The sequence below is a fragment of the Diadema setosum genome, chromosome 10 (genome assembly GCF_964275005.1).
Source record: "Diadema setosum chromosome 10, eeDiaSeto1, whole genome shotgun sequence".
Lineage (NCBI taxonomy): Eukaryota > Metazoa > Echinodermata > Echinoidea > Diadematoida > Diadematidae > Diadema > Diadema setosum.
In genome coordinates this window covers 37603649-37628644 of record NC_092694.1, presented here as the reverse complement: position 1 = coordinate 37628644, position 24996 = coordinate 37603649, and the positions used below count along the sequence as shown (strand labels likewise).

General features: G+C 39.2%; 1 protein-coding gene across 1 annotated transcript in view; it reads left to right on the top strand.

Annotated features, from left to right (window-relative positions):
- The window catches only part of LOC140234027 (uncharacterized), a 317781-nt gene that overhangs the window by 231293 nt on the left and 61492 nt on the right, over window positions 1-24996 (top strand). The window contains exon 2 of the mRNA XM_072314107.1: window positions 23156-23216. Within this exon, the coding sequence (XP_072170208.1) occupies window positions 23156-23216 (61 nt within the window). The remainder of the gene's footprint in view (window positions 1-23155; window positions 23217-24996) is intronic.

Sequence of the window (24996 nt, the reverse complement as noted above, 5' to 3'; positions counted from 1 at the left end):
AGGACGAGTCCAGAGTATACTCGGGCAGGTGTTTATGGGAAATGCGTGTTGTAGCAAAATCAAACTGCCCTCAACGGGTTAATCACTTCATCGTAATCATGCCATTGAGGTACTGCTTAAACACACTTAGTCTCTCATATTCATCACCATAGACTTGATTAAACTAGACTGTCATCCTTAAAGGCATAATTTACCATTTGCAGATGAAACAAAAACCCAACACTAGTGTTTTAAAATAGTTCTAAAATGTGAGTTAGGGATAGAAACAACCACTGTAAAAATTTGAATCCATATGATCGATGTTAAGTACTGTTAAATACACAAAATGTGAACAATAGTTATAATAAGAATGCTTCCAGACTTAACCGTATACAGTTATGGTTTATTGAGAAAAATGCTGATATCTCCTCATATTTTAGGCTTTATTGCAAAAATTTTACATGGTAGGATGTTTTGTGATACAACAGACCTACACATATGCATCAAATGTGATATCTTGAACATTTTTGAAATCACTGCTCCCAAAGGTAAACTGGACCTTTAAGATATTCTGGGAGGTCTAGTCATTCATTGGCATTGCCATTGAATTTTATACAATGCAGACATGGAAGTTGCGATTAAAGATGTTCTCAACGGGTTAAGTATGCTGAGTTAATTGGCTGTGGTAGAAATTGCACTTGAGATGAGGAGAAAAAAAATGTTCTCTACATTAGTGAAGCTGCTTTCTCGTCGCCTCGGTCCACATAAGGCTCTTTCCGTCACATAACTAATCAGTCACAGCATGAGATTTGAATGATCAGGCCAAAGTGCCGAACGAGTAATATTCCATCACTCATGGCTGTATGTATTTCAAAGAGAAGAAGAAAATTGAGCCTGCATTTTAACCTTGATCTACTTTTTCCTTTCCTTCGAGTTTTGTCACTCGTCATGATGGAAAAACATGTGGTCTGCGACAGAGTTTGGGGGAAGAAAAACGAAAAACATGCTGCAAAATGCAAATGGGAATACCTTGCCATAGGCCGTGGTGTCAATAAATGGCATTCTGCCTCAAATTGGCAACGCCGGGAAATTTTAAGGGTTTTGTCATAATGCAGTTACAACTGCAGAACTGGCTTGCAGGAATATATTCCCCATCTGTATTAACATTTATTGTAAAGATTGGACTTTCATTTCCTATGTTTTGCTCCTGCAGTAAAAGGTATATGTTATATGAAATGTTCAGTCTCGTTTGAGAGGTCACATGGTCCAAGGGGTTATCTTTGTCGAGATCTAATGGGAGGCTGTGACCATCATTCAAACAGCCATGATTTTTTTCAACACACTTGTCAAATTTCCCTCCAAGTTTGTTTATCAAAGCATTAAAAAACAACAACACCTGGTTTCATTTTTTTTTTTACACTCTGCTATCCATAGATGTCATTTTGAGTGTCGATGCTCCGACCTATTCCTAGCTGCTTTCTTGTTTTTAAAACCGATTCATTCGGTTCTAGCAAAGACTTTCCATACCACAAAGCAAGAATTATGTTAAGAATGCAAAAAAAAAAAAAACAACAACAACAACAACAAAGAACAATAAACCACATCTACTATATTTGATTGAAAATTTTACAAATATTTTCCCCAAGTGCTCATGCCAGTAAATAATTTTATCATATGCTAACTTTATGGGAACATGCAAGTTATGCTCAGTCTAGATAAAGGTGCATTTCGATATCTTTTGTTAATCATACTAGCATCTTTAATAGCAATTATTGACAGATGATATCACTGACAGACTCTTGGTTTGAGAGGTTTTCTTGTATTAATATCCAAGTAATCTGAAGCAAACTAGTACTTAAAAAATTATGAAATATATTGTACTTCTTTTATATTCACATGGCAACTTAAGTGATGCTGAGGGTATCATGGATCAACACAAGTCGACATGCATTTGCATTGCATAGTTCATTGAAGTCCTTAGTTATCCAAAGTACCATTAATCAACCTGTTTTTAGATAGATTCATTTGCTGATGGTTCCATAGATAGATTGTGTGAATGTGCAGTTTGCGTGGGAGTGTTTTCCCCACACTTCATAATGTCAAGTTATATTTGATATTTACTGGAGTTATGTGACTTAAAAAAAAAAAAACATTTGTGATCGATTATGCTTGGGCTTGCATTCGATTCAAGAAAAACGACTAGAAAATGTAGTAAGATGGTGCTCCTTCCCTCAGGCTGCTGTAATCAGCAATCTTTGGAATAGATGTTCTTTTGATTAATGAGAATTGTAAAATGCAAAACCCATGTGGGAAACATCCTATAGTTTGTGTGTGTGTGTGTGTTTGTGTGTGTGTGTGTGTGTGTGTGTGTGTGTCTGTGTGTCTGTTTATGTTGAAATCAAGGAAATGTCAAGGAAGTGAAATATTAGGTGACAGTAAGTTTGGTATATTTTTAGTTTCAAGGTTTTGCCTAGATGTCTGCGAGAGTAATGATGTGCAATTGTAACTCTTCAGTAATACTCCGCTTAGCTTTCAAAGAAAGTAGAATGTGCACTCCTTCTACCCCACCCCCTCTTTCTCCTTGTCATCCTCCTCCTCCTCCTTTCAGATGAAGTCCAATCAATTGATGCCCTCGGGCTCATCTCAGATGTGGCAATTTTTTTGTGTTCTTTTTAACCCGTTGAGGATGGTTAATTTTGCTACAACACGCATTTCCCACAGACCCTTGCCCGAGTATACTCAGGACTCGTCCTCAATGGGTTAACATGTGACCCCTCAGCTCAAACCCACTGAAAGTAGACCAAAACAAATCTAAACTTTTCTACAAAGTTTTTAAGAGTGAGCACAAAACTTTAAAATGATTAAATATACAGTAACTAGTTCAAATTGGATCATCCTAACCCATTCTGAAAGTGATTGAAATAATAATGATTATAATAATGATAATTGCATTTATATGGCACTTTATACGGGTGTTTCTAAGCGAACAAATTAGGGAGAATTAGGAGGTGCAGTTTCATAGAAAATGGAGAAAAGAGGATTTTGAGAAACTACAGGGTCATGGAGGTGTGCAGTGCGGAAGTATCAATGAAAGCACATTCTGTTTCCAAGTAAAGAAGCACACCTGTTTGAAAAAAAAATATGTGGTCCAGAAAAACTGCGAAAATCTGAATTTTGGTTTTGTTTAAAGCTGCCAAATTTTGACAGTAGGTAGAGAGACAGATTGCTGTTCCAGGTAAAACAAACATTTTGTGGGTTTTTAGCCAGGTGGTCACATATACACAGAGGGAATTGCACATGCCTGAAACACAAGTGCATCAAAACTGATCATAAAACTGAGAGGAAAATGTCAGCATCTTTAATTCTCTCCTTACCATGTCATATGGTTGACATTCTATAAGTTTTTTTCTATATTTTTTTTTAAGAGCAAGCAAATATTGTGGGAAATGTTCAAATATGTGCATTGTAGAATTAAAAAATGTAAGGACAAATTCAATTTTCCCCCCGAGGCGAAAAAACTAGTCTCATGAAAGGTCTCTCTTCGATGATGAAGGTTCATAATTACTCGTAACGATTATTGAAAACAGCGAAGTACTCCACTTCGATAATTTGATTTTTTTTTAGTGGTGTCAGGCTGGATAATGTGGTAACTTGTCTGTAAGCAATAGCCAGTTGCCTCGTGGACCATGGTTTGTTCATGTTAAAAGCTGATGGAGATTACAGAATATCATATGTTATGGGAATATCATGTTATGGGAAGGGTAAGCAAAAGGAAATGGAAATTTTGACAGATTGTATATAGGCCTTCTCAATGTTTCTTGTTCATTGTTTCACAATTGATACATTTGTTGCTAATTATGATCATGAATCTTTGATATGAAACAGCAGATTTTTGTATGAATCTGAGGGAAATGATATTCAAGTGTCATGGCTCTTTATAAAGATTGGATGGAGTATCAAAAATAGCATCGCTCATCCTCCGTTGAACATGACAAGTGTTGTGTATGGACTACATGTGAAGATGTGTCTTTCTGTTCGTTTTGCGAATTTTGCATTAAAGTAGATCTGATAACAGGCTGTATTTGATAATGAGTGAAGGTAAATGTGTATGTCACATTGCCCGGAAAGGAAGAATCGACCGGAAGTGGGTCAACCGATCGAAGTGGCGGCCACTCTGCTCTGCCTGTGAACAATTAGGGCGAATATGACAGCAATGCAACGTGGGATACGCACGGTGGATGTCTGCCCCCCCCCCCCCCCCACCCCACTACCTTCATTACCGGCAGACACTTGTTCGGTTCTGGTTCCCCCAATCGTGACGCATGACTTCCGTCTGCTCGGCGGAAGAGGAAGATGGGGAAGTAAATGTGCCCTAAAGTAAAAACAAGAACAAAAACAGTTCAGCTCTTTCCTCATTGCCCCCCCCCCCCTTCCTCGCTCTATCCACTTCCAAGGTCTGCCTTACCAGCTTGGAGGCAAAACTTGCTTTGGCCTTAAAGGCAAAATTTACCATTTGCAGATGTAACAAAAACCCAGCATTAGTACTTTAAAATAATTCTAAAATGTGAGTTTGGGATAGAAACAACCGCTGTAAAAATTTGAATCCATATAATCGATGGTAAGTATTGTTAAATACACAAAATGTGAACAATAGTTATAATAAAAAATACTGTTTCCAGACTAAACCGTCTACAGTTATGGTTTAATGAGAAATATACTGATATCTCCTAATATTTTGGGCTTTCTTGCGAAAATTTGATATGGTACGATGTTTTGTGATACAACAGACCTACACATATGCATCACATGTGGTATCTTGAACATTTTTTAAATCACTGCTCCCAAAAGTAAACAGGACCTTTAAGGCTGCCCTTATTTCCTTGAATGAGGAAAATACAGGATGGCTAAGTTTTTGATTGGAGGCAGAAATCTTATATCAGACATGCTGCTCTTCATTTTCCTTTTTTTTTTTTTTTTGAAATGTAATGAAATGTTCTCTAAACATGTAAGGGCCATTCTCATTGGGTAAAAAATCTCACAATGTTGGAAAAAAATCATGAAGTTTTGGGTGAAGGTTGCCTAGCAATTGTACAAAATTCCATCGTAAACTTTGCACATAGAATCTAAAGCCAGAGTGCGTTCTTTCTAACCTTAAGCAGAACTTTGCAAGTTGACTGTAAAGAGAACAAACACAGCACAAATATAAAAGTTTCACTCATTTCTCCATCTGCTCTTCCATCTGCATAGGATGATTGAACATATGAGCGGCCATTATGGAGTTCAGTACTATTGCATTTGTATTGCACCTGTAGAATTAAATACATGAATATATGTACATGGTAACAGGGAATGGTTCAACAAATGAACTGGGCATGCGCAGTTCTTTCAGAAACTTTGCGATATTTTCTTCACAGCTATGATTCCCCTAATGTTCTGAGGACATGACGTGCAGTGTAAAACATTGCAAGTTATCATGACTTGATTTTTTTTTTTTGGAATAGTGATAATGGCCGTGTAGCCACATCATGTGGTCTGGAAATAACTTAAGGACATTATGTTCAAAAGACATTGAATTTCTATCTTCTTGAGACAGTTATTTTTAGATGATCATTATATATGAACAAATGTGTGTTACATGTACACCCAATGCATCTACCACACTTACTCTCACAGAAACAAAAATATCCGTGGAAGAGAAAACATGGATGGGGAGTTCATATTATGACACTGTAACTTTGGTAAGGTAACTGCAAGAAACCTGAGATTTTGGTCAGAATGAAGTGTTGAATGACGGCTAGCCTTCGAAGAGTGAGTAATGAACACCTTTCGGAGCAGCGCTTTGTTGATTTTCTCGCAAACTACACAGATTTGAATTGCAACTGTACACCTTCATATGCCACATGGCAGTCATTTACAATGTAAAATAAAACAAAAAAAAAGTGCTGGAAGCTTCCTTACTCTTGAACGTAAGTATGATGAGGAAGTTGTGGAATATTCAAATTGTGCTTGTCTTCGTGAATTTGTGATGATGGTTGCACCTGCATGTGCATGTTTAATAGGGATAGGAAAAGTAATGATTTCTTTTTAATAATATATACAAATATGTTTAAAATATTAAAGTTATTGGTCAAGAATACACCTAAAAGTATGTGATAGCTTATGATCAGAGATGCAAAAATTTTACTTTTTACAGTATTTTGTACTCTTTTTATTTGCTAAAAATACAGCAGGTTTCATAGAAAATATCGTTGTTTTTTCCCAAATTGCATAATACTATACATGTCTGTTGCAGGAAAGGTGAAAATATTTATAGGGAGGGGGGTTTCTACAAAAAAAAAAAAAAAAAAATGTGTATTGTCTTTTTTTGATGTGAGAAGGTTAGTGTTTGAAATTTATCGTCGCTTTTAGTTGGGTAACATGAACCCATAAAAGTACTACTCCTCTTGTGTGCTCAAACAAGGATGTCTTTTGTATGGAATCACTTGATTTATTTCCTCCTACTGAATATTTTTTTTTTCTCTCCGATTAGAATATCAGTGTCTTTATTTTTTGATATGAATTCCCAGTAAAACATCGGTTACGTGCTGTATGTGTTATCTCAACCCCCTCCCCCACCCCCACAGTAGTTCACATAATGCAGGTAGCTGGTATTGGAGGAGTGTTGACTCATTAATTCTGTTTAGACACGAACGGCACTTCATACGTCACCATTACGTCTGTGATGACAGATATTACTGCGAGTCAAACAAACATAATATGGGGGGGGGGGTGAGGAGGGGGGATGGATGATAAGTTCAAAAACTAACAGTGGTATCACTGTAGTGATGATGGACAGCAGATGTGGTACAAGTAGAAATCAGTGACCAATCGCGCAGCCAGTTGGATTCCTGGCAGCCCCACCCGGGCGAAACAAACGAGAGATGAACGAGAAACAAAGGCACAGGGCTGGTATAATGAAGGACGCAGCAACCTTCCGCCCACCCAAATAATCTTGGTACTGAGTCTTGTTTATGAATTACCTGTCGCATGCATCGTGTAGCCGATGGATAATTATGGTTGATCGATGGTACCAAAAGTGGACAGGTGGAAGATCCAGCATGGAGTAAACATTTCTTAAATAAGCTTATTCTCTGTCTTTCTAGGTCTAGCAGATGATGCGGAGTTAATATTAAAGACATTGTTTACCATTGCGAGCAGTGATTTAAAAAAAAAATGTTTGAGTAATTACATTTTATGCATAGGCCCTAATAGATCACAAAACATCCTACCATATGAAATATTTTGCAATTTAAGCCTATCGATATAACGAAGGAGATATCACTATTTTCCCAGTAAACCATAACTGTAGATGGTTTGTTCTAGAAACAATTTTATTATAACTATTGTTACATTTTATACATTTAACAGTCTTTAACATTGATTCCACTGATTAATATTTTTATATTATTTTTTTTTTTATTCGTTACTCAAGTTTTGCATTTAGAATGTATTTACTTCACAGAAAAAAAGGCATTGTGACTCAAATACATCCCAGCAATGAATGCATTAATCATCCAAGATGACTTTTAGATAAATGCGGCATCCAGCAAACTAAGTATTACATGCCTTTCAAAATGCCCTTTGAAACATGGTTCTGTCTGTAATATGAGCTAAATAAATGCAACAATACACACTTTTTTCTGTTTGCAATAAGGAATTACATTTTATATTTCTGATACCCCTTTCATAAACTCATCCTCCTATTATCCGCATAAGAATAATGCGGACAATTCAATAAAAAATGCGTTCACAAACTCTGAAAATAATCCGCATTATTTTTACGAGCGCCCGTCCTGAAAAAGGCGGATAATCGTCATGGTGACTGCACACGTCCCTCCTGCGGGAAAGACAGGTGACGTTTGACCGCACCCCGGCAATTATCCGCATTATTTGGGTTTGCGTTCATAAACTCAAAATCTGGTCCCGACGCTGCTATTATGCGGATAATAGAAGGGTCGAAATAATGCGCATTATTCTATCCCCGCTCCGATTTTACGACCAAATGTTGCGGATATTATCCGCATTATTGAGTTTATGAAAGGGGTATTAGTGTAAGCATTGGGTGGTAGAAGGCTTCACGGTACACCACATATTCTTTTTAGGGTAAGTGTGTAGCCCTCTACCACCCAACGTGCTACCACCACGGAAGCCCTCGTTGAGTGTAAGCATGTTGTGATGATTAGAAGAACAAATCGTTATTAATTTTAGTTGAAATTGTATAGTAGATCTAACATGAAAGACAAGTGAAATGTGTACCATGTATGTGTGCATGAGCGTGTATGTGTGTGTGTGCGCCCCCCCCCCCCCCCTTACATGGGTTGGTGTTTGAATTATCTATAGTTTTGTTAAAATGGCCCTTAGTAAGCATTGACGATTGTATCAGCAACACCAGCAGAAGTCAATAAAATGAATCTGCCAAAAAATTCACATCCTGACCACAATCTAGGAGTTAGCCTTCTTTATCATCGAATTTGTTTTGACCTCAAACAAAGCAGGACATACTGATTACACCAGGGTCTAATGTCCATCGATTGTTTGGCATTCTAGGCGAAGGAACGAAACCATTTTGTGTGTGTGTTTGATGTTTCCAATGGTACAGTTGTAGATCAGTCAGTTGTATATTATCTTATAGGAATGATGCATTCTCCCAGCTAGAAATGCGTGTCAGTATGTGTGTGTGTATGTTTGTGTCTGTTCAGCAATACGTGTGATGTGAGTGCTGGGGAGATGAAAAGGGAGGGATCGTTTGTTGTAAAATGGCATCCCTTTCAGAGCAGCCATGGCAACAAACTTCTCGGGGGGGGGGGGGGGGCTGTCTGCGAAGTATTGTTCGCAATGCTGAGCCACCTCTGTATTCCTCATATGTGACGTCTGATGTTGAACACTCATTATCTGATAGGGGCTGAGGTTCTTGCTCATTAGTACAAGGAAAAGGCACCTTGCTGCCAGTTACTGTCGTCAGTGTTTTCTTCACAAATTTGTGATGAGTGCCTAGAGCTTTTTCGTTATTCAATTTTTTGTTCTCTTTTTCTATTTCAAGAGTTGGTAACTTTAGAGGTGATTACAGCATTGATGCTGACTTTGTTGAAGGTCATCTTTCTCGTGAAGTGTTGGTAGAAAATCATTAAGTGAGTCACTGCCGTCAGCAGCCAACCTGTTACCACTGGAATTTTGAGACCTTGGTTGCGGAAGGGCTGAATGCAGCAGCGAGTGCTGTGGCTGTTTGGACACATATACAGGTGTGCACTCATTAGCATCCATGGAAAAGCATGTTGATTGAATGAGGTGCTGGCAATGAATGTCGCTGTGAAAGCTGTGACTTGGGGACAACAGAACTCGATGAGCAGAAGGGAACACATTTCCTGGGAATGACGTCGGAGACCGTTTGTCGTCACTGAGTCTTTTCATTCGGCTTGCGAGCCACGGTCGCCGGTGCTCGTCCAAAACGGCTGCAAATACAAGAGCATGATGACCTCTGCTGGGATTCTTTAGTGGAAACTGGGAGTGAAAAGCGGTATTGGCCACCACACTCAGTGATATTCATGTGTGTCCACTGGAGCAGTTACCCTCACATGCATGAGAGATTTAGTTGCGTAGACGGAACAACGTCAGACAACCATGCTCTTCTCAATTCCTTACAATTCATTTTTCTGATGTGGTATATGCTGCTGCATCTGTCTGCATTTTTCACTTCGCTTTGACAGAACTGACTGCCGTGTATTTTGTCCGTCTTAGAAGTAACATTTCATCTTTTGAAAGAATGTAGATCAAACGTGACATTTGTTGTTCGTAATTCAAAGTGGTTGAACATAACATAGAGGGATGATATTTCAAGCAGCGCTTGTATGACACCGAAGTCTTTTTTCTAACGACAGTTGTGCGTCACCTTTGCCAAGACAGCATCTTAGCAATTGCGTTCATTAGAAGAGAAGGTAATCTCCAAACATCTGAATGTCAAAGAGTCTGTTCCTGCCGCTTGGAGTATAAGTGTCTGCTGTTTGAACACTAGATTGAATTTTATCTCATGAATACACTGTACCAGCCATCTTCTGTGAAAGTCTCGTAATTCGTCATTTGACACTGCGAGGATTTTCTCCAGGGTCTTGAACTCTCCGCGACTGGACCATCTGCCACCCTTCCCGAAGATTGGACATCTGATCGCCGACGCAGAGCCCGCCCTCATTGGCTGACCCCGTGCATGCAGTGCCTGACAGGGTCGGGACAACCCGTGACACGACGTCCCCACCAAACATCCACGGCAGACAAGCAGCGAGCACAGGAAGGGAACCCACAAGAGACAACCTTCCCGTTTATTAAACAAATCGCAAAGTGACTCACGCACTCCCGGCATCGTTGCCGCGGAAAAACACCCCGGCTTATTTGTTATTGTTTTTTAACCCCCTCCCCCACTTCCCTAAAATTGTAAAGCCTGGATCTGACTGAATTTGTTACTGTGAACTGAAATGGTAGACGGAGAAGGATGAGAAAAAAAGAGAACATGATGAGGGACTACAGGTTCTGAAGTGATATCTAGCACAAGCAATATTTGAAGTGTTAGGAGGTCGTCTGGGGTAGCTACAGTCGGGTCACCCCTCGTCTGCTGGTTGACTCAATCTCTGATCACCTTCCTCCCCTGTTTCTCCCCCCAAGTCTTATTCTTGTGCCGCAACCTTGTCGGAGCGTGTGACTTTCGTTCATTTCCTCTCCAATTTTTTTCCCCCTCTTTGCCGTATCTGTCTACTCCTTCAGCCAAATTCAAGCCCCCCCCCCCCCCCAAGAAAGAATAAGAACGGAAAAGAGAGAGAGAGAGAGCTCTAGCGTTACATGAAGAGAGTGTGACAGCTCCCGGTGAAGCGGTTCAGAGTTGAGTAAGCAGAGCCCCAATCCGGCAGACCCTTTTCAGTCGCTAGGATTCCCGCGGCTGGGGCACACTCCTCTCCCTACGTGGCCTGTCTGTCCCATGTTACGAGGCTACTGAGGCACTTCACTCACTGCAAAATAGCGACAAAACTCGCTTTCTCTCTGTAGAGACCGTCGTGTTATGGGCTGTCTTTACTCTCAAATATTGGACACCATGCTTTTTCTATCCGTGGACAGCTGGCCTGGTTGTTACGAGAATAAGGTGTCCTCTCTCTACTGGTAGAGAAAGTATGTTTTAATAGTAATACCCAGGTTGTCTTGACACCGATAACCCAGTTTTGGATATGTGAATGCGTCTAACAGTGTAGGATATGTGCGTAAATCTCTATTCAATCATTGTTACAGTGTTTTGAAGTCATATCCGATCGTAGCAAACAGTGTGGCCGGACTGTTTTGCATCGCCTGTCACCTGGGACCCTTCACAAGCTCTAGAAATTTGACTGGCTATTGTGGACTCGGCTTTGTTTTCCAACAAGTGGCCCTAATCTGGAATAATATGATGCTCAGACTTTCAAAAGTTTTCCCCAGCTAGTCCTGTAGGGGTAAGGTACCGTACCTCTTTCACTTGTGCCAGGAGCTACATCAGGTGGAATTCAAGCCGGACATACAAACTACATTTCTGTGGTTTGTGGTTTTCATCTACATTTTGTCATTGATCTGCATCCGTGTTTTGTTTGTCTCGTTTTGTCGTCCCCCCCCCCCCACCTTATGCAACAATCTGATGCTGAAGGTTAAAGTTCATTCACTGTGGACATTGAAGGGATTAACTCCGACTAGCATCATTGCACACAGCTCCCCTGTAAACTAGGTGCAGCATTCAAAACCGAAAGCCAGCAGAGTCTGGCTTTGCCGCTGCCATTGTAATCTTGTTCAACTGGGCAGCCGCCCACAAGGTGAGCACCAGCTTGGTCTATGATAGCGCTGGAAACGAGGCCCAGCGCTCTCGGCCGTTCCCCCGTGCGTTCGGCCCCGGACGCTGCCAGCATGAATACGAGCGTGACGTACCTGATGTACCAGTCGTGCTTCATTCGAGGTCGGGTGAGAGGCCACACCGCCAAAATGTACGAAAAGTTCACTCATGAGAGGATCCTAAACTTCTTGCTGGAGGTAAGACTGGCGTACTGACCCAGTGTGTTGATGCAGGTCAACTCCATTCTCCCGCAGTGCATGTATACTGATGAGAAGTCAGTAGTATTTAACACTAGTAGTTCATAAAGGGGTAATGGTTTTGTAAATAATGCAGTTTATTATCCCTGCAAATCTTTTACTTCAAAAGAAGTCAGTCAGTGCCAGGTTTGAATACTGGGGTGCAGTTTTTTTTTTCTGTCATCCCTTTGAATTAATTTTTTTTTTTTTTTGCTTGTTCATTTCCAAACAAAGTTGATATTAAAGACACTGAAGTCAAAATGTGTGCAAGGGGTTATCCCATCTCTTAAAGTGGTGACTTTCTTTTCAACTGAGATTTTTGACTCAGATTCACTTTTATTTGGCTCGCTCTTTAGAAATTCTCTTCCCTCATGAGAAATGTAACTGATCATGCAACACCAGACTGTTTGTACATGCCATTGTATTAATTGAGTGATAATCAAATGCTTGCAATGTGAGGTGATCATTTATTCCATCAAAATCAATATATTTTTTGTTTAACTCGGAAAATGGAAAGTGTTGATGTCCTCCATTCTATCTGCATTCTGTTCACAGGATTATTTGCCTCTTGAGAGAAAAAAAAAATAGATTATGAATGTTTTGATAGTCCACAATTTTTTGGAAATGAATGAATGTTTAGTGTAATAGTCATTACTTGGAGGAAACCCCGACTGAATTGGGTGTGTATTTGCTGGAGAGACATGATTTACCAGAGGAGAAGCAAGCATTATGATTCAATCATTGAATATATGAACAGAAAGAGAAAGAAAAAATGATTTTTTTTTTCATTTGCTTTTTTTTTGGGGGGGGGGTGCAAATGAGTGCAGGTGACAGTTAGCAGCTGCATTTACTTCAATGTTATGAGGCCGCTAGAAATTTTGCAGGTACTTTGAATTAATCACACACTTGAATTGAGTCACCCACACAAACACACCTACACACACACACACACACACACACCCACACACACACACACACACACACACACACACACACACACAGAGCCTCACGTAACACTGAACAGTAGCCTTAATCATCCATGTTGTGATGTGTAGTCAAATAGATCCTTGATAAAGTGGCCTGTGAATGTAGAGAATGATGTCTATTACAGGGCTTCATGAATGAATAAAGGATTTTCAAGCTGGCAACTACAGGGGGTGGGATAGAATGTGGTGAGAATTGTATGAACTAATGGCAAACATCTATTGATACCAGAGTTTTACCCACAACAAAAGGTGAAGATGTTATAAGTCTTCTTCCATTTTATTAAATCCTCTTGATTTTCAGTTTCCTTCTGTGCCTGTGGAAATGGTTTTGCCATTGAATTGAATAGTAGTCAACAGTTAGTAGACATGAGACCATTCTTCATGGTTTCTGGATGACGGATTTCGTTGTTTTTGTCTTTTCTTTTCAGTCATGATTTGTGCTTTGAAGCAAGAAATGCTAAGTTTTCCGTCAGTCTGTCAGTAGTTTTGGATTATCAGCCGTCTGTCATTCCTTGAATTAATCCATCAAGCTTTTTCAAGGCAGTGGTCTTTATCTGTAATACTTGGTTTTTAGGACTTTTGCAACCCGTTATCTGTTTTGCTTATCTGTTTGTTTGTTGGAGATTTACTGATGGGAGTTGTTTTTCCACGGAATATTCCCTTCTGATAATTCGACATACATTGTACATGTATGGCTTCCTGCTATTCCTCACTGGATTTTTTTTTTCTTCCAGATAGGAATCATTCTCTCTGAGTGAAAAACAAACCAGCAAACAAACAAGTTTGAAAGAAGATTGTCTGTATTAAGAAAGGAACTTATTTATGCTGATATGGACCTTTCTTGTGATGGATCTATAGGCTACCCCACCCAAATACTAAGCAAGGATGGATCATGATAAAGACAAGCTTTTTTATCATATATCTATTCAAAAGTAATTTTAGAGGATTTTATATTTTGATTGCACCCTTGAACGTATATATTGAGGTACATTGTATAGTGTATGGATGGCATAGTTGACATTAATGGCAACAATGTTATTAAGATCATCTCATTCTTATCAAAATTTTTGTCATCATAACATCATTATTCATACAATTTAATACCAACAGTGTGATCACAGTCATCACTATTTTATTGTTTTCGTCTGTATCATCTCTACCAATATCCTCCTCTTCCTCCTCCTTCTCCTCCTCCTCATCATCATCACTTTTACCACAACCATCAATGTCATCTTCAACAAAGTGTTAAAGGGATGGTACAGTATTGGTAGAGATGAGAATTGGGCTTTTAACTTTTGTGAGATACCAAGAAAACACTTAGGAAATAGTACAGAGGATACCATTTTAAGAGAAAATCAAAGTTTATTTGATGAAAATTGAGTTCGGAATGACTGAAACATCCAAAAACAAAGTAAAACAAAGTGATCTTAATAAAGTTTGGGTCCCGCGCTTATTAGATTCGCTCTGTTTTGGGTATCTCGGCCATTTCAAAACCAATTTTCATTAAATAAACATTGAATTCCTCGTAGAATTACATGCTCTTTCATATTACATAAGAGGTTTCTCATTATCTCACCAAGAAATGTTAGAAACCTGAAATTAGGTCACAACCAAAACTATACATTGAGTTTAATATATATCAGTATACAGTATATTGAGATATATACAGATTTGATACTGCAAATATGATTTTGTTGTTGGTATTGTATGATTATCATACATTTTTGTGTTTATTTGTATGTATGTGTTCATGCAGGGCCTCCAAGAACAACAGTGTTTAACCCACTGACGGAGCCACCCTGTGAAAATAAAACATATAAATAAATAAATAAATAAATAAATACAATCCCTTTAACCTGTTGAGGAGGAGTCCCGAGTATACTTGGGCAGGTGTCTATGGGAAATGCGTGTTGTAGCAAAATCAGCCAGTCCTTAACGGGTTAAACTATCTTTTTCCCTTGTTGCAGAATTTACCATCCTCATGGTATTGTATTGATATGAACATCATCCCAATTTCATCATTACTATAACTCCATCACTCTCTTTGTACTTGATGATTCTTGGTGTGTATATCTTCATTGTTGTCATCGCCATGGTTACTGATTTCATCATTGCCATGGTTACTGATTTCATCATTTTCAATCACATACATCCAATGCCCACAGTGATGAGAGGGAAAGACCTTTGCTTATATGTTAAGCAGCAGGACCAATGTCGGGCAGTGTAAGGTGGAGGCGTGTACTGGGGAATAGAAGTTGCGATCACTGCTCCTTGAATGATGTGATGTTGCAACCAAGGATGTCCTGTTGCCATGGTGACAGGGTAGGAGAGATGCAGTTGGCATTCATGGTGTTCAAAGGGCATTTTACCTTTTCGGGAAATAGTTTTGTTTCTAATCTGTAGAATGTATGAGTGTGTGGTCACAAAAGCATCCCTACCACGCTGTGTATGCATGATCTCAGATCAGCATTTCCAACCAAGCTGTCATATTCTCACCATAGTTTGCCGTGAATCAGCATTATGGTGCCTATCTCACTGTGTCCCCCCCCCCCCCCCCCACAGCCCCACCCCTCCAAGCGACTAGTCATCTCCAGAGCATTTTGATAACACATTGTTTTGAGGGAGAGGGTGTTTTCCCCCTCTCAAACTCATAATCATATCATCATGTAATTGAAACTGTCAAAATGCTGCGGAAAAAAACAGCCCCTAATTGTGTCTCTGTCAACGCGTTGGGATCATCCCGAATTTTGCGTCTCACCTGCCACGTCTGACAGACATGCAGGCTGTACGGCCCTGCCTTGAGGAGCGAATCCCAATGTTACCGTGTTAAAAATGTTTTTCACTATCTTCACTTTGTGCTTTTCATTCATGAAGAGACTATGGATGGAGGTAGTGGTTGATTGAAGAGAGAAAAAAAAAATACACCCCATATCTCAAGTGGTGTATATTATTTGAAAGTCTCCTTACTTAATTGTGAATTTTGGAAATAGTGATTTGAGTTTTAAACACATTGCAGTTATGAATGTTATCCAGAACAATTTTGTTTTCATTTTTTGATGTCAATATTGGTGTTGTTTAGCAATAATGTTATAAAAATGAGAAAGGTTTCTTGCTGCCCTGAAGATTCATTATTTTTAAGATACAAAGTCTTGTCAGCCTTGGAATGATGTATAGCATGTGGTTTACCTTTTAGCATATAGCAAAGGAAACTGCCAACACAGAATTTAAATCAGTACTTATTTCACTTCCTGCCTCGTAGATCATAAACCCAGGCACCCCAAAGAGTGTGTATTTTATGCTTGCGCAATTAGATCCAGTTGGCCTCCACTTGTTAAAAGAAAGAAGGGGTAAACACGCATGCTAGTGAGTTGTATATTGTTACAACCGTATTGCATTAAAGGTTTCCAACAAAGTCAACTGAACTCCCGAAATCCTATCCAATCCCATGCCCCAAGACTTGGATGTGTCTCAATTCATAATCCTTGGTAGGAGGCTCGCAGAAAAAGAAAAATCAAGCAGAGGAACAAACCAACAAACAAACGGCCAACCACAAGAGTAGTGGCAGACGAGGGTAATATGTTAAGTGCGCATGGAATCTTAGTTCTTTAATCTCCCCAAACACAACCTGTAAATTCGCCTCTCCAACCCACTGCCCATGCTGATCCCGCCCTAGAAGTGTACCCAGGAGTTAAACCTCAGCTGTGAATGAAGAAGCTGAGAGTCGTGCCGTCATGCGTAACTCCACGTACATTCCAAGTCTCGCTACTGGCGACATGATGTGCAAAAAAACAAACAAACAAACCCAGAGCAGAAAAAAAGCAAAACAAAAGTAAAGTGCTAAAAAGTGGAAAAAAATGTGCTACCTTTATGCCATGGTATACTATGGGCCCATTCACACTGCCACCAATTGTGGCAATAATTTCTCATTTTCTTTTCTTATGTGTGTAGACATGATAATTGTGAATGGTAGTGAAATTCAAATCGCAAGCCATGCACTACTTAAAGTGTGGCATTTCAGAATTAGTCGAGATTATTTGTGATGCAAAGTAGTGTGTATGAATAATGGGAAATTGTACCTTTTTTATATCCCATAATGCAAAGCGCATGGTGGACAGGCTGTTCAGAATCGGATCAACTTCAAGATTCGTACATGCCGTTTGGCCTCACTCGAACTGGTGCAATTTGAGTCACAATTTTCTTTGTTAGCAGGTGCGATTTGGATGGCATTTTTTTTTTTTTTTTTGGCATACAAGTGAAAAAAAAAGTAAAAAAGAACTTTTGATTTGAATTGCTATTTAAATAATGCTTTTTCAGTGTGTGTGAATGGGCCCTGTAATGCAGACTGTGACAGAGAGTCCCCCATATTTCTAATGATTGGCCCCCATTTCAAGGATGTCTTACCTCTCACTCAGCCTCCAGAAGATACTTCTGTCATTCTATTCTCTTTATAAATCTCTTTCTGACACCATTCCCCCCCCCCCCCCCCGAATTGTGTGAACAGTTCACATTAAAGCAAACTTACTAGTGTAAAGTGGAGGTGTGACGGAGCTTGTACACACTATCCAATGCAAGTGCATTGTGATTCATGACAGTATTTTGAGACTATGTGTCAACTTGATTGGTATATGGGTCTGTTTATCTTGTACATATTTGTACAATAGAAGAAAATACACTTTATATGTGAATGGTAGAATATCATTTTTCTTTCTATTCAGGGACTACTATTATAAGAAGTAAGAGAAAGAATATCTTTTGAGGAAATCTTGTTTGCCAAATAAAAGATACAAGGACATGAGTTTAAAGTCTTCTTTGTGTGTGCATGACATTTTGACACATGTTTATAGATCATGTCTTCCCAAATTAAGACTGTGGAAAACTTTTGAACTCCTGAGTTGAGGGAGGAGCATTTGTGCTGTGCAAATGTCATACTGTCTCAGCATGCATAGTAGTGGCTTGTCTATGGAAAAATAGCCTCAAGTTGACTTTAAATTTGCAGAAAATACATGTACATGCTTAACATACAATGTTTAACCAGCATATCTAGATCAAGCTGCACAGTAATGTAGTTTTGATGAAAAGAAAAAAACATTAAGAAATTTATCATTTGCGTGAAGTTTTATATCTGTACTGCCTCTTCTTCGAAATTCCAAGTCTGAAGTGTTCTAAATCTTCCTTTTTTTTCATGAACAAAGCAAATCTAACCATTTTCTTGCTGAAAGGTACATTTCAAAGTATGTTCCTGGGTTGTTCTGGCTGGAGCTGTGCCTGTGTGATGTTAAATACCATTATATAAACTTCAAACCTGAACTTTATCAAAAGTCAGATCTGTGTTGTTCTTGTGGTTATTACACCCTTATGCTACAGTTTTGCTGAATAGGTATATGGGAAATAAAGTGGGGCAAATTAAATGGATGATCCTAGAATCTGGTAAGCAGTAGCTTTTGGCAGTTTTTTCACATTTGAACAGAGATGGAACACATAATGATTATAGATGTATTTACCTGTAATCACGGCATTTTCATGGCACCTTTCACAGAGAATGACGAACATATTTTCTCTCCCTCTTATTCTCACCTCACTCTCACCTAGCAATCATATAAGTGCATATGATCGGCTTCTTTTTCACCTTGTTTTCGTGTCTCTGTGAGGCCATAAACCTGTTAAAGTAGAGGTTGATGGTTGTGTACGCTGTCGAGTGATTCTGCAGAGGGAGAGGGATTGTATCTGGAGAGACAGTCTACAACTTTGTTTGCTGTTTGAGCGTGATATCGGGATGAAGTCGGATCAGGCGGCCACGGCAGTGTGTATAGAGGGCTAGAGCGACATGGTTTCTGCGGGTTCTCTTCGATGGGTGGAAAAGTTTACCACAAGCGCTTATTTGTGAGGTTGCTGAGTCCCCCCTGCCCTCCCCCCCCCCCCCAATTTTGTCGAGGGTAATCCATGACTGTCAGCAGACTGGGATGAAATGTGAAGCCGGCGAACGTTTCACCCCAGAAGAGTAGAGGAAGCTTTGTGCAGTCATTTGCATGTCCTTCCAATTGAATCACGTGTCGAGGAAATCATTATTTGCCGAAAAATACTGCTCGATCATTCGTCAGCGGCTCCAGCTATCTCTCTCGAATCTCCCCCCTTAAAACTCTACCTTCTTTGCAATGATTTAAAGGGGATGGCTAGTAACTGATCAGTGGGAATGCTGTGGGATGATTGTTCCAATCCTTGTGGGATTCATTTAAGACTACATTATATATTGTTGTGTGAAAATTATTTGCTTCAGAATGGTTTCATATTCAAGGAGTGTGCAGTTTAATGTTTCCAGGTTAGCATGCCTGTACAGTGACGGGGCGATTAAACTGCACATTACTTGAATATGAGACCATTCTGAAGCAAATAATTTTCACACAACAATAGATATATAATGTACTCTTAAATGAATCCCACAAGGATTGGAACAATCATCCCCAGCATTCCCACTGATCAGTTACTAGCCACCCCATTTAAAGCGAGCATTTCTTCTTCCATCCTTGCATCGTCTGCTTTATCCTACTGTCGAAGATTTTGTTCTTATTAATCTGCCCGCCTCCTGACGTGGACTACAATCCTCCTTATTTATAGCTTCTGATCACAGCATGTCTCCCTGTAACCCTTTACCTGCCACATTAGTTACCTGTCCATAGGTTTATGTGTGAAATTTGTGCACATTTGATTCCTTGGCACAGACAGGCTTAAAGGGAATATATCATGAGGAGACTTTATTTTGTGAATGTTGGCAATTTGAATCTATTCAGGATCCCCGTAATGCATCGAAAAATGCTAACACTGCTGGATTTTGCAAGTGGAGAAGACTGTCGAGCGGTTGCAGATTTCTTTTGGCCAACCTCCTATAGTCTTTGTATGGTCTGTTCCACAATATGCTTCATTGCGTGCATTTGCTGATGGGCCATTCCATTCTAGCAGACTTGCGTTGGTTGTAGTTCTTGCATGTATTACACTGTACCACAGTGGGCAGCGAATGATAATCAGTTCAATCAAAGCGCTCTAACGATAGCCAAAGTATATTCATTCTTTATCTACACATGTAGTGCTACACTGCAGTGAGATTAGTTGGATTTTATTCTCAAAATGAATGATAATGTGGACTCGCTTGAATTATAATCAGCTTTCGTTTTCCTGTGTAAAATGAGTCACAGGTCAATTTTTCATGTGTTGTTTGATAGTATGGTTTTCAGTGACCGCTACACATGTACAAAATCATGCAGAGTTATGTATGTGTCCGTTTGTATTTAAGTGTTTATGTTTATGTGTGAAAATGACCGTTTTTGAAATTGATAGGACATTTGCTTAGAAATTCATCCGCTTTCATTTTATTCACTAATTACTTGATTCTGAGCCAAACCAAATTTGAGTGTACTTCATAAACAGCCACACTAAAAAAAATGTGTAATCATATTCATGATCATGTAATCATCATCATTTTCTTTTTCTTTCGGAAGCATGACAGTGAATGATATACTTCCTTTTTCATGGTTAATAACCACCAAACATGTTGACCAATGATACACTGTATGAAGATAATGGAATATGAGAAGACACTATGTTTATCTCACACTTAACCATTAAGTCATGGGGGGAAATTTTCTGTCATTTTGAAATTGGTTCATTCAGAATCTGTTCTAATTGAAGAATGCACAATAAACGAAGCAATTAAAGAGGTTTTAGCATTTTCTGCAGCAAAATCAAATGATTCTTCATGAACACCATCAAAATATGTTGCCAATTTAATGATTTTTCATAAACTTAGTAACTGGGAGGCTTTTGATTTTTTTTTTTGCTACAGAAAGAAAGAATTCTATACGAACAACAAGTGGCTCAAGAAAAAGAATATTTTAGTCTACAATGTGAGATACTAACGATGAATAGTCAAATTCATTAGAAACATCTAGAGAAACAAACCACAGAAATGTATTTTCTACAATAGACTTGATGAATTAGCAGAAAAGCTGCCAAGCGTGAGGTGAATGGGTGTATGGCTATTGATTAGAAGTTGTTGACGTTACGCTATCCCAACGTCATCGTGGAAGGTAACCAACCAAGGATTTGTGGTGAACCTTATGGGCAGGATTTATTGTCTGCACACACGCGCGCAAAAAAAAAAAAAAGAGCAAAAAATAATAGAAATTCATTGACTGCTGGATGTCTGTTCTTGTTTGTCTTTGTTGTTGTTTTTTTTTTGGGTGGTCTTTTTTGCTTTTTGCTCGTGGCATCGACCTTCCTTCCCCCTGGATTATCAGGGAGCACCGTCCTCGCCATCTGTCTAGTTTACCGGAGAGGATGGATGATGCGTCGTGACGGTAGCGAGGATTTCATCAAGGAAGCGGATCCAATGTCGTGACGTCAAAAAACACTGATTTGCTGAGAAAAGCAGACTCTGATCCCCCCCCCTTCTAGTCCGAAGAGCTGACTTATGCTTCTGTACATTATAGTTGTATTTTCCTCGAAGCTTTAGTTTCAGATGACCTCTGTTTGTATTCTGGATTTAGTGTGGAGAAGATATTGTGAAAGAAAAACTACTGTTGTTTTTTTAATAATAAACAAAATAGTACTGTAAGGAGTGTTGGCAGGTGGAACTTAAATCAAATAATCAGTAAGGATAGGAATGTTGACAAATTAATTTCTGCTCTGGTGTCATCACAATAATTGTGGGTTGATACATTGTGCTATTGTCAATATGCCAACGTATTATTCATTGTGCCTTTCAAGGCAGGAAACGTGTGGGTGGGGATTTTTTTGTGTGTCATCCAAAATTCTGTTTTCCGTTTTTATTTCCCTGTTAGGCATCTGTTCTCCACGAGGCATCTTTGAAATTGATTTTATAACTTAATGCATATCAATCTGATGAATTTGGTTGTCAGAATTCGCTGAGCCTTATCTGATACTGAATGATAGACCTTTTCCGTTATTACTTAAAACCAATGGCTATACTGATGAAATTTTGCACAGAATATTTTGTCGCTAGCAAAGTATCATCATTTATTCAATTGAGTTATAAAAGTGCTGGAAGGTTTGCTATTTGCTATTGTCATTCTGTTAATTACCACAAAGGGTATTCTCTTGTCATATCACCCTGTTTCTATGCAATTTATGATGCCTGAAATGTTTTTTGTGTGCTCCTGTATTGCACATTGCTGTGTGTTGTTGTTGTTGTGGTTTTTTTTTTTTTGGGGGGGGGGTGTTGGTTAGGAACAGGGATGAGGCTGTTAAAAATGATCATGTGAATTCATTTTGGCTTACCACTTGGAAAAGGGGAAAAGTTTGTGATTTATGTACAAAATTAGTCACAGTCCTGTGCGTGGAAAACGGGATACGAAACGGTATCTGTGGCCAAATTTTGCAGGATTTATGTTTTTTGATGCTGGGCGAATATTGTGTGCCTTATGTGAGCCATTTGTACTGTCATGCAGTATTCAAACGAACATACAAATAAACAAAGAAACAACACCTTATCAAACAGAGAAGGATATGAAGAACTTTGCCAATGACTTCAAGATGTCTGATTTCATTAATGAAGGGAAACGAGATGAGAAGAACCTCTTTTTTTTTTTTTTTCAGTCAGAGTCACTTTTGGGGGTGAGCATTATCAAACTATAGAGGGCAGGAAGTCTAGTTTTTGTGTGTCTGGATGTAAACAGATATATCAAGGTGGAGAAATGTTGAGAGGAAAGGTGTACATTGTGTATGCAGCAAGAGAAAAAAAAAAATCATGATGCCAAACTTCATGAAAAATTTGAAAAGTCACACTCTGGTGTGTGTGTGTGTTTTTTTTTCCCTTTTATATATGGTTGTTTTGGTGTATCTTTTGGCACAGTTGCCTAGCGACTTCCATGGTTATTTTGTGAGGTGTCTCATGCTGTAATTTCTCACATGATCCTTGAAATATTATATCATGAAGAAAGTCTTCGCAAACTCCCCCCCCCCCCCCAAAAAAAAAAAAAAAAAACTACCCCACTCCATATATTGTTGATTTTATTGTTCTTTCAATTTCATTGAGCTAACCGGGCCTACTTTCTCTCAACTTTTGCTTCTTTCAGAGGAGAGGAGGGATATCGTTTGACCGCGCAGACAAGACAGCTCTCTACGTTCGGATGCTCGGTGAGTCTTTACAAAGTTATCAAGTGCTCTCATAACCATAAGCAACCTGCCTCCATATCATACCAAAAATATCTTTAAAATGGTGCTTTTGAAAGGGGTAATGCGGAGTACCACTCGTCCTCATCATCTTATGTAAGGTAATGATGTTTTGTATCATTGCAAATCACCTTCATCTTTTTGTGGACTACTGAGTTTTATTGCAAAATGAAGCCCATAAATTGATTGAAAATAAAACAAAAAAACAGTCAATTAAAACTGTTAGATTAATGAATTCGGTTGAGTAAAATAATGATGAATATGATTACAATAGTAATTATGCTAATGATAAGAATGATAGTGTTAATGATGATGCAAAATCTGTAATTGTTATTAAATGATGAGGAACAAAAAGAAAAAGTATTGATAAAGTAATATATAAATTGAAGTTTCAGGTATGATTGAACTGGAAAGAATGACATATACCTGTACTTGGATTTTTATAGTCAACTGGAATCCAGTTTGTAGAAATTTGATTCAACATCTGTTATATTTGATTTTGTAGTGATATTTGGGGCCTTAGCCCCACCGTTGGTACTGGACTTTCCTTAGCCCACTTTCTGTTTACACTTGTTTTTGCCAAAGTGGGCTAGCCCCACCGATAATCCCGTACTATCTGGCCCTGCAAAAAAGCAGGGTTAGCACCGCAATTGCGGTGCCAAGCAAGCGAGTGTAAACAGAATGAAAAAATAATCCGGGGCTAAGCGACGGAGACGAAGTCCGACCCCCCACTGACTAATCAGAAACGAGGTAATCAAGTGCTGCCGGTGCGTATGGTACTTGTACAGTGCACAGCGTAATCATGAATATTCATGTGGTTTGGAAAGTACGGGACTAAGAAATACGAGTGTAAAAAGGTCAGTTTTCTCCTTAGCCCAGGACAAGAGCTTAGTACGGGATCTATTGACGAGTGTAAAAAGCTGAAAAAATTGGTACGGGACGAACGATAATCCTGGGTCAGAGAAAGTACGGGTTAAGAAACACAAGTGTAAAAAGGGCTTAGTATACCTCCAGTGTATTTCATGTCAGTGTGTATGTCTGTGAAGTGAGCATGATATCAAGGACACTGAGAATGGATTGCATCGATTCGTCGATGTCAAGTCAGGATTGATCGCTGCGGCAGGAGATGACAGCCGAGTGAGAGTCGCAAGTTGTTAGGAACTCAGTCACTCGAGACGATGTGCTTGTCAAGTTTAATCCCCAAGACGAACCCTCAGCAGGAAGCCGTCCATTGTGTCTGATAAGACGGTGGGGCGAAGACGATGGTCATCCGCAGATGAACTGCCCTAGATCCCACATTTGTTTGTTGTTGTTTTTTTAATCCTACCTCAAAGGAGGCTGATGGTCAAGGGGAAGGACGGGGGATGAAGAGGGGGAGGGGGGTACAGGTCTCCCCCCCCCTTTTGCGGTATGATATTCTGCCTCTGGACTTTACGTCTGACCTACTTTTGAGGTGACCTTCTGCGCAGTACCCCTGGGTATCGGCTTTGCTTTGGCATATGACACTTGCTAATAGGCCCGTTCACACACAAGGGAAAAAGTGCGATTTAAAAATTGATTTTCTTATCGCGATCAAAATTTCGAAATTTTTTCCAGTGTGGACAGAAAAATCTCACTAATTACCGCGATCCTTATCGCGATCCAACTCGCACTATTAGTGTGATTTTTCAGAATAATCGCGATTATTTTGCCAAGCGTCGTGTGTGTGAGCGCGATCGAGATTCGGAAATCGGTATTTTTAGTT